Source organism: Pituophis catenifer, unplaced genomic scaffold (assembly GCF_029215685.1).
Source record: "Pituophis catenifer annectens isolate HBS135680 unplaced genomic scaffold, rPitCat1.0.hap2 SCAF_7, whole genome shotgun sequence".
NCBI classification, from domain to species: Eukaryota; Metazoa; Chordata; class Lepidosauria; order Squamata; family Colubridae; genus Pituophis; species Pituophis catenifer.
In genome coordinates, this window is record NW_027256887.1 from 59,862,596 (window position 1) to 59,880,789 (window position 18,194).

At 38.2% G+C, this 18,194-nt stretch overlaps 1 protein-coding gene across 1 annotated transcript in view; it reads right to left on the minus strand.

Moving 5' to 3' along the window:
* The window catches only part of ACO2 (aconitase 2), a 28,271-nt gene extending 10,600 nt beyond the window's left edge, over positions 1–17,671 (minus strand). The window contains exons 1-12 of the mRNA XM_070946695.1: positions 17,482–17,671; positions 14,517–14,659; positions 11,080–11,338; positions 9,841–9,933; positions 6,979–7,137; positions 6,505–6,655; positions 5,772–5,876; positions 4,470–4,561; positions 3,509–3,614; positions 2,838–2,995; positions 2,659–2,732; positions 1,525–1,636 (exon numbers count right to left, since the gene is read on the minus strand). Of these exons, the coding sequence (XP_070802796.1) occupies positions 1,525–1,636; positions 2,659–2,732; positions 2,838–2,995; positions 3,509–3,614; positions 4,470–4,561; positions 5,772–5,876; positions 6,505–6,655; positions 6,979–7,137; positions 9,841–9,933; positions 11,080–11,338; positions 14,517–14,659; positions 17,482–17,517 (1,488 nt within the window). The 5' untranslated portion in view covers positions 17,518–17,671. The remainder of the gene's footprint in view (positions 1–1,524; positions 1,637–2,658; positions 2,733–2,837; positions 2,996–3,508; positions 3,615–4,469; positions 4,562–5,771; positions 5,877–6,504; positions 6,656–6,978; positions 7,138–9,840; positions 9,934–11,079; positions 11,339–14,516; positions 14,660–17,481) is intronic.
* Between the last annotated feature and the right edge of the window lie 523 nt (positions 17,672–18,194).

An 18,194-nucleotide genomic window follows, 5' to 3' on the forward strand; every position in this document is an offset into this window, starting at 1 on the left:
CTTAATCTGTGTGCCTAACGATCTGTTCACAATTAGGGACAGTTGTCAAATGCCCTGCGATTATGTGGTCACCATTTGCAACCTTCCCTGCGGGCTTCCCCAGCAAGTCACTGGTGTAAGTCTCCCCCCTGCTTGCACACTCTCACTAGCCCCTCTGCACCAACACCAGCCATTTGCATATCCTCATGCATCCTTCCTGACACAGTTTCCCTGACATGCAGGGCACCTCATCCACCCTCCCCAACCCCATGATGTGACATGAGTGCAATGTCACACCAGCCATTTGCACATCCTCCCTGACTCATGCAAAACTTTTCACATATTTTTCCCATCCCACTGGACATTGTCAGCTCTCCCAAGCAAGCCAGACAGGAAATATAACCAGATGAGCTACGAGCTACTTCTGCTTTACTGGAAGGCTATATTCTCAGAATCTGCAAGTCTGAAAATATTCTCCCACTATTTCTTTTATAGCCTTAATTGGGCGGGGGGGGGGGAGGGAAGAATCCCTTCTGAGCCTCTTTCTCCTGCCATTTTTCAGCTGCAGGCTATGACCTTTTATATGACCTTTTCCTAAACAGCATATCTTCCATCTCTGAAGGTCATTGTCACATACTGCTGAAAATAAGACTCAGCCGGAAAATAAGTCCCAGCATGATTTTTTTCAGGATACTCGTAATATAAGCCCTACACCCAAAATAAGCCCCCGTTAAGATTGTCAGCCAGATGGATGCATTTAGTACAGTATTTTCCCCAAAATAAGACCTAACCAGAAAATAAGCCCTAATGCATCTTTTGGAGCAAAAATTAATATAAGACCTGGTCTTATTTTCGGGGAAACATGGCATTACATGCACCGACTTGCACCCTTCCCAACTTGCACATTTCTCATGCACACCCTTGATCCCTTTCCAATCCCAGTGCTTTTTAGCATCCTCTCACATCTTTCCTGACATGCATTTGGGAAGAGCATCATGCACTCTTCCCAAACTTAGCAGCCCCCATTTCCATACACCCTCCTGACTTGCACAGCACCTCATGTGCACATCTTCATGCAGCCTTCCTGTCCACACAGTGGCTCTCATGCACTCCCTCACACCATTCTGTACCATCCCCAACCCACACGTCTTGCACAAAGTTTCTGACTCCCCCAGCATTTCTTATGCATTCTCCCCAGCCCTCTCTTGCATCTTCCCCTTGCTATGCTTCTGTGGTCCTGAGACTTGCAACTTACTGTCAGCTTCCCCACTGACTTTGGTTATGGGAAGCCAGCAAGAAATCGTCTTGCCTAACGACTATGGAATTCAGTTAATTATGGCAACTGGGACTGCAGGGATTGCCATCACTAGATGATGCAGTTGTGCTTTATGACTTCATTGCTTAGCAACAGAAATTCTGGTCCCAACTGCTATCGTAAGTCAATGACTACCTATATACACAATGGGTTTGTATGGTTTTAGTGTGCTGTGTGAAACTATGCTAAGCAATTTGTTTTTACTCTCATACACCTGTCATATACTATACCTCTGGAGACGTTACAAATGCATGTGTTTCAGGGTTGGCATCATTACGACCAGTAAAATTTCTGTTATAGGATGTAACAATTGTATTCTTTTCACCTTTTTTAGTATCTTTTCTGGAAAGGAAGAAAGTTTGTCCAATGATTAAAAAGTTTATCCTGCCATAAGGGTATGAGCAAGTCATTGTTAACTTCCTAAAATTTATGTTACTTCAAGCTAATGCTCCTAAAAATTCATAGAAAAATTCCTATTATATATAAAACCTGAATAATTGGAACAAGAAATAATCTACTCAAATAAAACATTGTCTATAGAATGATGTAAATCAGTGGTCCCCAACCCCCGGTCCGTGGACCGGTGCCGGGCCGTGGAGTACCTGGCACCGGGCCGCACAGCGGCCGGGGGACATGAACGCTGCAGCGCAAAGGCTCCTGGGCTGTGCGCAAAAGCTCCTGGGCCGTGCGCAAAAGCTCCTGGGCCGTGCGCAAAGGCTCCAGGGAAGAGAGCCCCGCGCAGGTACGCACGTGTGGCCCAAAGCCCCCACCCCTGCGCGCGCTCAGCGGGCCACGGTAAAATTATCAAAGGCTGATTGGTCCGCGGCGATAAAAAGGTTGGGGACCACTGATGTAAATGAACAAAACCCACTTAGAAACCACAACTGTCCTCATTTAGCAACTGTCATTGGTTCCAGCAAAACAATCACTAAGCAAGGATCTTTGGTTGCTGCTGCTTCATTTAGATAAAGTTCTATTGTGCAGTAACACCCATATTACTCTCACTCCAGTGTGTGTTGCTATCAGGCACAGACATTTGGTTGTAAGTGTATACATTGATTGGAAAATGATTTTTTACTACTGTTTACTACTATTTATTATAGTTGTAATTGTAAATAATCACTTAACAAGTCAGTTGTGAAACAAGGATTACCTGAAATTTTTAAGTTTCTTATTTATTCAATTTTATTTATTCCTTTTTTATTTCTATTTATATTCTTTAGTTTGTCTAATAAAAAAATAAAACACTTATTTCTTATGGGAAATTAACATATATATATATATATATATATATATATATATATATATATATATATATATATATATATATATATATATATATATATATATATAAAACATCTTACCTGTCCCATTGGCCTATGCAGGGCCCACACGCATTAGCAAGAACCACTCCACCAACATCACGCAAGATTTTTGACTGAAGGAGACAGAAAACAGAATTAGACAGCAGATATAGTGCTGGTCTTCAACCTGATTTTTAAAAAAGCATATTCCAACTTCAAAGAGGAAAAAGAATACTTACATATCCATCTCTTTCGATTGTGGCCCGTATCTGCTCTGAACCGGGTGTAATAGTGAACTGAGACTGGCACTTAACACCGTGACTTAATGCTTGTTTTGCCACTGCTGCGGAGCGCCCCATATCCTCATAGCTTGAATTAGTGCAGCTACCAATCAGACCTGTGCAGACAGAACAGAGAAGAAATATCACTATCAGATTCTTTTAAACTTTACCCTGTTGAAAATACTTTTTCTTCACTGAAAGAATTATCTGAATCCATAATTTTTGCATGGCTCTAGCATCTTAGAATGAGATTAGGAGTAAACAGCCAGTATTCTGTCATATCAATTTGAATTAAATGGCACAAGCTACTATTTAAGAATAAAATGAAGGTCTGTAGTGAATACTTTCATTTTCCAAACAGTTTAGTTAAATAACTTTATTAAATCACTTTGAATATATAATCACAAAAGGACCATTAACCCTATAATAAACAATGAAAAATAGGTGAAAATATTGGTTCCATTATACTACAGTAAGCCAATATTATTTTTTTCCAGAGATTGGCATGGCAGAATAAAATACATTATGCAAAAAATGTTTAAATGTAAAAGAAATGTTAATTGACTGTTAAAGTGGAAAGGAAAGCTACCTTTAAAAGAAAAGAGTCAGCCCGATAAAATCCTACTCACCAACTCGAATATCCACTGGCCATCCCTTTTTTTCTGCCACAGAGCCAATCTCTTCTATTGTATGTGCCAGATCTGGAGTAAAAGGCCCATTGATAAGGGGTTTCAGCTTTAGGAAAGAAAAATTTAGGCAAATATTTGAGAATACTCTAAAGACCATTATAAGAACACAATTGTTTTTTTGTAATACATCAATGCATGAATTGTATCAGGATATGGTATATTTTAAAATTGTTCTTACACAGCAGGGGTCTTTAAACTACGGCCCGCCAAAGCCATTAATCTGGCCCATGTGGGACCCCGAGGCTGCCCCACACCACATCGCCTCATCTACCCGTCAGCTCCCACCTGCCTTCTGGAGACAGAGGAGGCCAAAAACAGGACGCGCAGAGGCCTCAGAGGCCAAAAATGAGATGCACGGAGGCCTCGGGAGGCCAAAAAGGAGCCAGTTTTCGGACAGCAGAGTGGTTCTACAAGCCAGTTTTCAGGCAGCAGAGTGGTTCTGAGGTCGAGGAGGCCAAAAACAGGCCAGTTTCTGGCCTCCCCAGCCTCCAGAGTGAGAGGAGGGAGGGAGAGAGAAAGAAAGACATACACACACACACACAAACAGAAGTCCCTCACCCACCCACCCCAAGACAGCCACATCCCTTCACTAACCTGCTTTCCACCCCCAGGAGCATAACAAATTAAAGTTTAATTTCTGTGTATTGTTTAATGGACTGCTAAATTGGCCATGACCCCCCAGTCACATGACCACCTAGCCACGCCCACTGAGCTGGTCCGCCCCACCCTAACATTATGAGGGACTGTGAATTGGCCCCCCGTTTAAAATGTTTGAAGACCCGTTACACAGGCATCTCAGTAACAAAGATAAGGAAAAAACGAACACGCATAGCAGAATCCAGATCCCCTTCTAAACCTGTTATTTCTCTAGCTTTCTTCAGAAGCTACAAGAATGATTTACCTCGCTGAGATTAATTTCAATTAGCTGATCATAGGAACAGCCAGGATCAGGTTTCAAATGCTCTTGGAATTCATCTGCCACATTAGCAATTTCTGAAAATAGAAAAAGAAGAGGATAGATTAGAAAGAGAAAAACTGACTATGATCACCTGTGAAGAAAGAGCAATTAATTTTTCTAAAATTACTGGACAGGACTCTGCCTCACCCAAAATATGTTTGTACCAAAACATGCAAGCTAATATAAAGTACACTAATATAAGCAGTTCTTACAATTGCAACTGGGACCAGGATTTCAATCATAAATTGTGAGTCGAAAGTTGAGGCACCAACATAATTAGATACAATTATTTTTACCATTTTGGTGGCAGTCATTAAGCAAATCACACGATCATAAATCCAAATCCATTCTCCTGAATGAAAGTTATTTTTGCCAAAAATGGGCCAAAAAACCCTCATCATAAACCATGGTCATCTAACTGTGTGACACTGCAACCAGTCATAAATGTGAGACAATTGCCAAACACCCCAATGCAGTAATGGGACTGGGGGGAAGGGGGGAGGCAACATTTTACAAGGGCCAGAAGTACTTATGAGCCATAAAGCAGGGGTCTCCAACCTTGGCAACTTTAAGACTTGTTGACTTCAACTCCCAGAGTTCCTTAAAGTTGCCAAGGTTGGAGACCCCTGCAATAAAGCACCCTTCCCAAAGGGGTTCTAACTTCAGATGGTCATTAAATGACTAGTTGAAAGTTGGGGTAATCCAAATCTTGATCAAATTAAATAAATTGAATTAATATAAAAGATAATCACATAATAAATGCAAACATGAAAATTAAACTATCTTAGCACTTTCCAATTTCTTCAGATGTTTTTCAGTCTTTCTGCATTTATACATAAAAATATAAGTAATCCTTATTTAACGACTGCCTTGTATAAGTGGCCATTTGCAGTTGCAATGGTAATGAAACAGTAACTTTGCAACCAATCCTCAGATTTATGACCTTTGCATGTCCATAAAGCAAAGAAAAGCTGAATTAAGCTCACAGGCATAGTCCCTGTTTCACTTAGCAACCATTCTGCTTAACAACTGAGTTGCAGGTTCCAGGAGTACTTGCTAAATGAGAACTATATGTATGCATGCATTATTATACCACTATCTAGACTGTTGAATATTCATTTTTCATCACCATCATTTCTATGAAACAATTGTTAAACCTAACTTTATCTCTGTTTCCCAGAAAGGAGAATAGTGAAAAGAAATAACAGCCTTGGGTAAAATCTGACCACTCATCAAAGGTCTTACCAGCACGTCCAGTCTTGGATAAATATGTCTTCATACGGTGATTGTAAGGGAAGACTGAAGTAGTTGCACCAATCTCTGCTCCCATATTACAGATAGTTGCCATTCCTGGAGTTGAAAAACATTCAGACAAGTGAAATTGGAACCCAGAGTAAATACCATTCACAAATTGTTTACTCACAAAACATGTTTTACATAAAGATAGGAGGTAAGTAGCATTTTATGTATTTTAGTTAGAAGCAGTAACTCTTAAGGCCAAAACAGTTGAATTCCATCTCTGATTCTTTATAGTCATTTCTCTTCCTAGTCATGACTAGTCCCTCAGGACTCAATTTATATTTAAATATTATAAAACATTTATTTTCCTGGACAGAATGCCTCCAATTGCTAACAAATGAAACCAAAATACCATTGATATTCTCCGAATGTATTAAGACTCTTAATATATTCGGTCATTGTAGTTCAATGACAGTACTGAACTGTTTTGGCTGATTCAAGTTTGATGCAACTCAGCTTTATAATTATTTTCTAACAGACATAATAAAGGGCCAGCATACAGCAGCATTTGTTGTAACACTGCTGATCCACATGGCTTAATGGAAGTCAAGTATTTCCCTCCATAGATTACAAAAATTATGCATTTTATCCAGTGAAATATCACTCTGTAACACCCTTAATAGTCCATCATCAATGATCAAACATTCATTTTCATTGATATGAAATGGTTGTTCCTCACCTGTACAAGAGATGGAATCCACACCAGGCCCATGATATTCTATGATGGCTCCTGTACCACCTTTCACAGTAAGTATACCAGCCACTTTAAGGATTACATCTTTTGGAGAACTCCAGCCTGATAGTTTACCAGTTAATTTTACTCCAATCACCTGAAAACCACCAATGAAAATAGATTACATCACTTAGATTTAAGTAAAAATTCAGTTCCTCAAATCTTTTGTGTAGTGTTTTACAGTAATTGGAAATACAGAAATAAGGTATTCTTTCGATTAAAAAAAAATTGATTAGTATTAAGGCTCTCATATGTTTAACACAGTGGTCAGCAAGAATGGAGAAATGATTAAAACTTCAGAATTGCCCCATCATAGCAGCATAATTAGCAACGTAGCATCTCCACTTTTAAAAAATACTTTCTTGTTCATATAGTTCCATTTGCTGGATGAAGAAACATTTTTATTCTTCTCTAATTTACCTTTGGACATTTAAGCTCCCAGGGGATTCCTGCCATGACATCAACTGCATCAGCACCACCAACTCCAATACAGATTCCACCCAATCCACCACCATTGGGGGTATGGGAATCAGTGCCAATAAGCATAACACCAGGATAGGCGTAGTTCTCCAGAATAATCTGAGACAAACAGTACAATGTAATTTAAGTAAAGATGAACAAACCAACAATTTAAAATGTTTTAAACAAAAACAGGACCAAAACTGCAGTGTTTGTTATAATCTTTCAAAAAAAAAAATTAAAACTAAGTTAATCATAGAATAAACTTAACATCACAGTAAATAAGATTGCACCATTCCTTTCCAACCCGGGCTTCCTCCAGATATGTCGACTTCCAAATTCCCCAGCTAGCATGATGAAAGTTTGGGAACTGAAGGTCATGCATCTGGAAGGCATCCACTCATTGGAAGGATTCTACCTTTCCTAATTCCTTGCAATCTTAAATTGTTTAACTATAATAATCCTCAAAAAAACAGTATGGTAAAAAATAACTAATTTAAAAGTGAAATCCAGTGAAGATTTATTTGCTTGACATTTTGCCCATCACAAATGTATTCCTACAGAGTAATGCCAAGCAATCAAGAGGTACCACCAGAGAGACTAGTAACCCACAGTGAACAAACAGTAACTTCATCTTGCTAACATTTAGCCTCAGCCTGTTCTACCCCATTCATGCTCTCACAACATTCAGAGACACTGGATCAACACATAGATTGTTGTTGTTGTTAGTCGCGAAGTAGTGTCCGACCCATTGCGATCCCATGCACAATGTTCCTCCAGGTCTTCCTGTCCTCTACCATCCCCCAGAGTCCATTTAAACTCACGCCAACTGCTTTAGTGACTCCATCCAGCCACCTCATTCTCTGTTGTCCCATTCTTCTTTTGCCCTCAAATGTTCCCAGCATTAGGTTTTTCTCCAGTGAGTCCTTCCTTCTCATTGGGGACCAAAATATTTGAGTTTCATCTTCAGGATCTGGCCTTCTAAAGAGCAGTCAGGGTTGATCTTCTCTAGGACTGATCAGTTTGATTGCCTTGCAGTCCAAGGGACTCACAGGACTCTTCTCCAGCACCATAGTTCAAGGGCCTCAATTCTGTAGCTGCTCAGCCTTCCTTATGGTCCAACTTTCACAGCCATACATTGCAACTGAGAAAACTATAGCCTTGACTATACACACTTTTGTTGGCAGGGTGATGTCTCTGCTTTTTAGTATACATACATTCAGTAAATACATTTAGTAAACACATAGATAGCATTACTTAAATGTACACCCCCAAGGTGGCGATGTACAATTGAGCACCATCAGCATATTGATTATACCAAACTCCAAGCCATTCTATGACTTCATACAGAAGTCAGGGAAAAAGGGGATTAATCTTTGTAGTTCCCCCAAAGGAGAGGCTGCTTGGCAGAACTCTCATCCTTACAACCAAATAACTTATCTATTGGGGAAGGAGCAAAACTACTGCAACATGGTTCTTCAGAGCAACAACCCGTTCTCGTAGTCCAGAAGGGTACCATGTTGAGGATACTGAAGGCTGCTGAAAGGTCCAGTAGGACCAGGAGGTGCTTATCTCCCTCCAATCCAGGTCACAACAGATATAATATATCAGAGAGACTAATACTATCTCAGGCCCATGCCTTGGCCGCACTGGAAAGATCCAGATAATCTGCTTCTTCTAGAGTGTGCTATAGCTGAACTCCAAACATAGTCTCATTGTTTTTCCCAAAAGGAAGATTAGAGACAGAGCAATACTTAAGCAGTGCAGATGTAACCAGGAAGGGCTTCTTGAAATGATATACTATGATCTCCTTAATGAATACTGATGTTACCACAGTGTGAATTGCTTCTCAGAAACAATGTGTCATCCTGTTCTAAAGAGCCAGAAAGGATAGGAATGAAGCACACAAATGACCAGGGAAAATCTCAAGAGCATCCTATCAACTTAATCAGAGTTCACAAGACAAAACTGATCACAGTTGATAGGTCTGGCTCCAAACACCACAATGGACGTAACACACGTGAAGCATGATTTTGCTGAACCTGAATAATTTTATTAGCAAAATGCCATGTTACACTGTCAAGGCAGCCAGTGAGAAATCTACCTGTCACCCTTTAAACTATAATAAAGTGGGTTATAAAAAATTAAATTAATAATAATAATAAAGATAATTTATTTAAGAGGGAATTTGCCACTCTAAACAATGCACAATCTGCTGATACAATAAGGGAGGAGGAGGAGTTAAGTTTCTCCTGCTTTATCATCATGGAGTAAGTTTAAGACATGTTCAAATAATTTTACTTTTAAGTTTCCTTGCAACAGCAGTTCAAGTCACTTCATTTCCTTGGAGCCTTGAAAAACCAAGGATGTCAAAGGAACAAGAAGAATCACAGTCTATCCAACAAACACTTATTATAACAAGCTCTGACTCAGAAAAATATAATTTTAATTTGTGGATAAGAAAAAGCTACAGTCATTCAAAATATTGGTTTTCAATAATTCATCTCAGTAGGAAGAAAATACGTAAAGAACTCAGGCAAATTCCCCAATTAGTGAATTAGATTCAAAAGATAAAAAAACAGCACTGTATTTTAAGAGATTGGTGCCACTCACAGAATTATAATGAAATTCTACACAATTAATTACTTTCCTAACTTTTTGATCCTTTTAAACAGAAGCTAGGGAATTTTCTGAAGTTGGGACTGAAGTCCCAACAGTTACTGTCAATCAATATTCAAAATAGTGAGTATCCAATTTAGCGTAAATTAACTTCCTTTGTCTCTAACCTTGCCTAGTTTTCCCTTAACAAAGAAAAAAGTTTACCTGGTGAATAATTCCTGATCCTGGTTTCCAGAAACCCACTCCATATTTGGCACCTGCTGTGGCTAGGAAGTTGTATACTTCTTGATTAATATCCTGTTTATGTGTACAAAATTAAAGTATGTTCATTAAATATATTCATTTGAGTAGGACTGGCTTAACTACTAGGAAAATCCAAGTGACAGTTTCAATTGCACACAGTTTCATTATTTCAAGAGTTTCACTTTGTTGTTCATAAGACAACAAAATGATACCAGAATGCTGCACTGGCAAGCATTTGAGAGAGGATACATCAGAGATTTCAAATTCTCAGAATGCCTGATCAAAAGACAAAGCTCTACTGATTGTGTGATTTCCTTGGTAACAAAAGTGGTTTGCTGCTGCTTCCTTCCAGGATGTTGTTTTCAACTTTCCAGCCTAATCCAGAGTGTGGATTTCCCATCCAAGTACTAGCCATTAATAAGTCATCATAGACTATTAGAATGTTTTCTCCTCCTGTAATGAACTGATATTTACTCATCAAAATATCTTCTTATTAAATACAACAGAAAGGAAAAGATGTGTGTTCTTAGGGAATAAGCAAAGTTAAACAGTAATTTGTATGTTAAATCTTGGACATCTATTGAGACAGAATCTAAAAATGAAAGGATTTTCCTCTACAATGAACTGGTGGAAGCTTTTAAAATGATGTTTACAGCAACTCAAGGGCCTTAACTAGAACAGAGTACATTCACATGGTATGATTAGATGCAATGTCATTGCCCATTCATCCTAACTTATTATGTGTCAAATAGCTACTTTAAAAGTGCAGCTGCAATTTTTATTCTATTGCCATGGAACAGACAAAAAAGAGGGAAGTGTTTCAAAACTTTCAAAGAAGTTCAAATGACTAGCATTAGAATTCAGAAAGCAAAGTCCATAGAGAGGAATATAATAAAAAAAATGTAAATTAACTACCAAAAGCATGCCAAGTAGACAATTCTTGAACAGCAATTGAATAGAGAACACAAAGTAAGGATTTTATAGGATCAATTTTGTTCTCTCTTTGACCTTTTGCAAGATAATTCTCAAATCCAGAGCCTGAGACAGGATAGGCTACAAGTTTATCTTTCAGGCCACAGTTCTCCAAAACAACTCTGAAAAATAATTATTATCTTGTAGTGCAGGAGTCAAAAGTAAGGTGGGCTACATTTCACGTTAAATTTAAAGCAATTATTTCACCGTAGGCTAAATAATATTAACCTTTGCTCTTCGAAGATCTTTTTCACCACCTAGCTGAGCCTCAATAAGGTGATCACAGTGGATAGTTGAGGGCACTGCAACCTTAGGCAACCCACTACTGATGAACTGCAGCATGGCCATCTGGGCGGTGGCATCCTGCATAGCTACACGATCTGGTCGCAGACGCAGATATGTCTTGCCCCTCTCAATATCCTGTTTGACAGGATCATCTAAATGACCATATACAATCTTCTCTGACAATGTAAGGGGATGGTCCAGTCTGTTGGGAAGAAAAGGCAAGGAACATATATTTCAACTCATGTAAAATTGAAATATGTTATTCATATCACATATTTCAAACATAAGAGTTTTAATGAGAGTCTTAAAAATCCTTCCTGTAACTGTACAGCAATAAATGGTTAAATGATCACCACTGGAGACAAAGACCACAAAGAAACAGTTCTCATACTGTACAATCTAATGTTTTTGTTATTTCTGAGGTTATTTCTTTATTTCAGCTGTTGTTAATGTTACATACCGTTGCTTAGATTCATACTTTAAATGGGAAACTCAACATCTGTCTATGGTTTATACTAGTAAGAAAGTAATAGATAAAGAAGTGACAACGTTTTGGAAAACCAGCACCCAAAATCAGGCTAATTGGTTTCAGTGATTCTTCTCTTGAGATATTATGCAATATGCATTTTTGCCAGAATCTCATAGGAGAATGGCATAATCTAGCACTGTGATGGCAAACCTATGGCACACGTGCCAAAGACATCACGCAGAGCCCTCTCTGTGGGCACGCGCACCATCACTAACTTCTCTTCTGGTTTCTGCCGCACACATGCGCATGCCAGAACCCAAAAGAGAGCAGCTGTCCGGTGCACGGGCCGGAGCAACAGAACCCAGAAGAGCAGCTGGCCGCCAAGGGCATGAGCACTGGCTAGCTGCTCTCTTCCAGGGTCTGGTGCGCACGCATGAACACACGCTCCACTTTCGGCACTTGATGCCGAAAAGGTTAGCCGTTAATGGTCTAGCACAATGATCGCGAACCTTTTAGGCACTGAGTGCCCAAAGTGCATGTGCCCAAACTGTAAGGTGCGGGTGCATGTGCGTGCACACCCCGCACATGCCCCACACCCAAACTGCAAGGCACGGGCGCATGCGGGCCTGCCTCCCACACATGCATGAGCTCCCCACGCATGCGCGGCAGAGACCTAAAGACCAGCTGGCCAGCGGGAGGCACGCGCACATGCGCAGCAGAGACCCAAAACAGAACTGGGGCAACGGAGAGTGCTCTGAGTGCCACCTCTGGCACGCGTGCCATAGGTTCGCCACCACTGGTCTAGCACAATACTATTTCACAGGGTTTCAGCTACAATTTAAACTTGTAATAGTGATTCCCCCAAAATAAGACCCAACTGAAAAATAAGCCCTGGCATAATTTTTCAGGATGTTCGTAATATAAGTCCTACTCCAAAAATAAGCCCCAGTTAAAATCATCAGCCAGATGCATTTAGTACCATATTTCCCCCAAAATAAGACCTAACTGGAAAACAAGCTTTAATGTGTCTTTTGGAGCAAAAATTAATATATGACCTGGTCTTATTTTTTGGGAAACATGATAATATGTACACCTATAGGCACTACTTAATGATTGTCATGAACACCCTGATACTGAAACTGTTCTATGTCAGCATAAAATAGCTTGTAAACATCACAGGTAACAGTTGTATTTATGCAAATGGGAAATGGAAGGAGAAGAATGTCAAAATCCTATAACCCATTCCTTTTTGACTGATCATAGATAAACATGTTATGTCTGTATTGGCTCCTAAAAAGATTTGATTTTCAGATTTCTTGATTTCTGATAAGTATCATTTTTGAAGAATAAAATTAGTCCCTTATATGTTAATAAGTATTTTATTAAGGGACCCACAGAGAAAAATATCTCTAAAGTACATATAAATGTAAGATGTAATTTTATTATTTTTCCCTTAGAACTACAAACAATAAACCAGTTAATGCAAATATTCTCATACCCAGATTTGCTATCAACAACGGTCAGTTTAAAAGAAAATACAAAGCAGTTATCCACACAGAAGAAATTTTTAACACCCTCTAATTATTTCTACAAAGTTTTGTCCCAAAGTATCCTCAATTTATTTAATTATAAGAATACTCAAAATGCTATGATGGATCAGATCAAAGGTTCTGCATTCTGTTTCAACAGTGTCAAATTACTTATTTATTAAGAACACTTATGTACTATACTTCAGCTAGAAAGCTTCCCAGTGCAACTTACATTAAAAAAAAAATAGATTGTCCTCGGCTTTATAATTGAAAAAGAAATACATATAAATGAAAAAGAGAGTGATAGGATAAGAATAAGAAAATATGGGATACCAGTTCTTAATGTTTCACTGAATTCAGCATTACTCTTTGCTTTAGTTTGGTCAAATGGCTGCCAGTTAATTGTGAAGAAGCAAAATGTACAGATCTGGATTTGAGGGAAGGTTGCTTATATGGTTGCTTTCCTTCTCTCATCACAGCTAAGAGAAGCCCCAAACTGAAATACTGGTAAACCCTATTATTAACATTCCCCAATCCTTTACTCAGCCTTTTGCTACCAAATTGTAGAATTCTACTTCTTCTGAATCTTCCTTTGTTCAACTTCATTAAATGATGTGGGTTTTAGCCACCATTTTCATATCCTGCCTAACTATAAACATTTGTATCATATCTACTTTGGATTGCATTTTTCCTAAGCAAACATTCCTAAGCAAAATACTGTTTCAGACTTTTCCTGCATCTATTTAATTTCCATTCTATAATACTCTTTTGGGCTGCAGCAAGAAGAATAGTATATTATTTTCTAACAACTGTCACATCATAAAACTGTATGGTGACATTATCATACTGACAGTTATTTTAGATTGTCTAACATCCCACAATAGTACTTGCCCTTTTCACAACTACTGAATGATCTACTATTTTCATTGAGCTATCCACAACTCCAGAATCCCTTTCCTGATCACTTATCATTTCCTAGGCCTGTTCAATAGATAGGTAGATCAATGCACTTTATAACTGATTACTCTAAACTGCATTAATCATTTTGTTCTAACTTTCCCTCAAATTTAATTTTATTTACAAACTTGATATATTAAGCATTCTGAAAGTATTCTAAAATCTTAGCAAGGAAGAAACTTGATTCCAATGATACAAGATAGAAGATTTATCCTATATGCATGATAACTTTTAACAGCACGTTTCATCTAATTACCTGATAGGGTGATTAAGGAAACTAGCCTATACTTCCCTGAATCTTCTATGAAAACAACTGGCATATTTTGGTCCTTTGGAATTAAAGCCAAGCAGATACATTACACAATAAAGCCTTCAGAAAATTACATATTTCTGTGTAATAACAGCTATATTGTCTTCATTCTTACCTTTTCTGAACAATGTTGATATTTTTTTCAAGCTGTTCATACTGTATATATTCATTAGGCTCAAACTGGCTCATGGCCACTTTGGACCGTTGGCACAGGAAGGTAGATACATGGTACCTTCTAACTCCTTTACTTAACAGTTGCTGAGACAGAACAGATAAGAAAGCAGTTAGCTAATATCATTGACAATTAAATGTATACTTTCTGTGTATAAATATATAATTAAACCTCATCAGGACTTCCAGTTTTTAGGAATTAAAAAGGTCTCTGCAGGGGACAGAAAGCTGGAAGTACCATTTTTTGAACAATGTATTTATTTATAATGTTACTTTTTTATGCTTGTAGCACTTCACTAAGGTGGTTCATTTTTCCATTCAATATCCAACAACATCATGTCAGCATTTTGTTATGATCTCATCTCATCTGAAACAAAATTCTAACCTAATCATTTAAAAATAGGGCCGATAAAATATGAGAATTATAACTAAGACAGTGGTATCCTGAATCAGACTCAAGATGTTATTTGATGTCACTCTTGATCTATTTTCCACCAGAAACAGTGGAAAATTGGATCTAACTCATGTACTGGATTGGGTTTCCACTACTGCTCTGAAGCAATGAACCATAATTACAATTAAATGAATACTTGAGAGGAATTAGAGCTAGTTTGATTGCGTGGTGAAGGCACCAGGCTAAAACCAGGAGACCATGAGTTTTAGTTCCACCTCAGGTCTGACTGAGCCAGTCATTCACTCCCAATCTCTGAAAGTTAGTATTTTAGATTAACAAAACCAATTTCCATTTTATATTTATTAAGCTTATTTATCTGATCAGCTGTGCACCAGTCACTAGAGAAAGTGAACAAAAATTAAAAGAAAAACCAAATTCACAAACCAGTAAAGAAAAAACAGTAGTAATTTCTGGTTGTATGCACAGAGATGGGTATCTGAAACCAACTAAAATGACCCTCTACTCATTTTAATACAGCTTGCAAAGATTACTTTCTTATAGATCAGTTTCTATTTACTATAACAAATATGGCATATTTAGGAAGCAATATTAATATTTAAATAATTCTATTTTTAATGATGCACAATATACTATTTAATAATAATTCAGACAACCTCTGCCTACCTCAGGTCCTTAGGAAGGATTTGATAAGTAGATAAAAATGCAAAATCCAGTATAAGCAACTGGCTGATTGTGTGATGAACCATACAATTTGTTAAATGTATATGCTGCACAACTCCTCTAACAATTCTAGATGGCTCAAAATTATTAAAATATTTAAAATGAAAAAAAAACAAACCAATCACACTCTCTCAGTCCAACCCATCTCACAGGATTGTTGTTGTGGAGAAAATAAGAGGCAGGTGTGTTGGGTATGTTCATCACCTTGAGGTATGAGGTATTAGTAAAAAATTGTAAGGGCGTGATATAAATAACTAATAAATAAATATACCCACAAGGGGGAGGGAGAAAGAAAGGAAGTATTATCATATCATTTTTTATAAGTGACAGAAGAACACTACTGCAACATTAATATAGGATAGTAGCTCTTTTCAGGTTTTTGGTAACTGTACAACTTGATAAATCTCATTTTATGATTAGGAGAGAGGAACAAAAAGTGAGAAGAATTTATTGTTCTGATGCTATTTAATTCAAGTCTAATATGAAAAAGCTATTAATATTTTAATCATCTGCTTATCCATTAGTAGCAAGTTCTGCTAAATTCAGAGGAACTTATTCCCATATAAGAGGTACTTATTCAAATATAAAAGTACAGGATTATATATTTACATAATATACTCTAAAGCCATGGTTTTTCAAGTTGACTAAATAGCAGGCCTTAGTGGAAGATTGTGAAAAAATTGTAAGAATTTTGCACAAATTTGTTCCAAATTCTACATATACTCTATATATTGTATAGTTAGTTTGGTCCAGTGGTTAAGGTATCAGGCTAGATTGAAAATAGGAAACCATGAGTTCTAGTCCAGCTTTAGGCATGAAAGCCAACTGGGTGACACTGGGCCTGTCACTTTTTCTCAGCCAATCCTACCTCATAGGGCTGTTGTTGTGGAGGGAAAAGAAGGATGGAAGAGCATTAGTTATGTTCACTGCCTTGAGTTAAAAATAAAAGCAGGATAAAAATAAACAGATAACAGAGCTGAATGATAAGTATCAAGTTTGCATAAGCAAAATGATGGATCCAATGATTATGTGAATTAGACTGCTTGAGAAATACCTGCTAAAGTATTCTCTTACTGCATCTCCTTAGTAGAAAAATTATGCTTGTAGAATTCCTAAGTATGTTTGAAAAGGCTGTGACTCTCTGCATATCGACACATACTGACCCCGGCTCTAAAATAATGTGCCTTAAAAATGGGGATTTTCTTACACAAAACAAAGCAATATGCCACACTAATATCTGCACTTTTACTGCAAGCACTGCAATTGATTAGGAGTTCAGAACAGAATCATTTGAATAGGGTAGGAATTGAATCTAGCTGGCCTAATTATTTCAAACTATAATACATGACAGCAAAGCAATATTCAGCATGTTTGGAATACATATTGAATGATTGAATTACAATGACCTAAGCTGCCTCAAAAAGCAAGGCAGGATGCCAGTCACCTTGCCCTCACCTTGGCTGCAAGGGCAGAGAACTACCGGGCAGACTAGCAGTACAAAAAAAAAAAAGAGAGAGCAAAACCTATTAATGCACATGCCGAGGAGAGAAGTCGATTTGCCGCTTTGCTACCGAGCAAATATTACTCCACGCGCTCCAGAGAGCTGCAAGCAGGAGGAACATGCTGACCTACAGAGAGGAAGGAGAATGCTAAGAACCGAAGAACAGACCAAACAGGCCCCCTTCGGCTGCCATCCTCGCCATCAGCTAGATGGGAGACGCTCGTTTTTTACCTCGGATCTATTAGCAACCCGCTCTATCGCCACTTTGCTCACCTGTAACCGACTGACTAGGACATAATACGGCGCCATTTTGTTCACTGACAAAGATGAAGTCGCCTGGCAATAGCGTCACGCACCGACGTTTTGTAAGCACGAGCTGATAGGCGGGGCTTTTTTAGGGCCATCATCACGCTTTCCTTTCCAAGAACTCAAGAGACGCGGTCTCCTTGGCCCTGGAAGTTATAGTACGTGTAGTTCCGGAGGATTGAAAGATCAACAGGAAACAGTTTTAAAAATTCCGCAGTTGTCAATTATTGTATAAAACATAAAGAGACCTGAAAAACGTAGAGGAACTCATCTTGGACAGGGTTCCTACCGCTTTACGTTGAAAAATTTGTACTTATTTCTGTTTCAGTGGCTGAAGCAAACGCTGCCTACATAAAATAAAAACATTCAAGCGTTATTTTAAATTCAGTCTATTGACTTCCGATTGCACATGAGCGGGTGAAGTAGGGGCTTTATCATGAAAGGACTAGATAGGTTAGTTTTTGAACGTGTATAGCCGGAGCAAAATTTGCAGCGGATCAGCAGAATGAAAATCTGCTCCAAAGACATAGCAGTACTGACTTATCAGATACAAAGAGAAATTAAATACCTTATCATGTAATGTGGGGAGACGATAGGATAAATGAAAATCTAGAAATCTAAAATTACGTATGTATGCCACTAGGAAAGCAAAGGCAGTTAATCTTGCGGCAAGGTGCAGG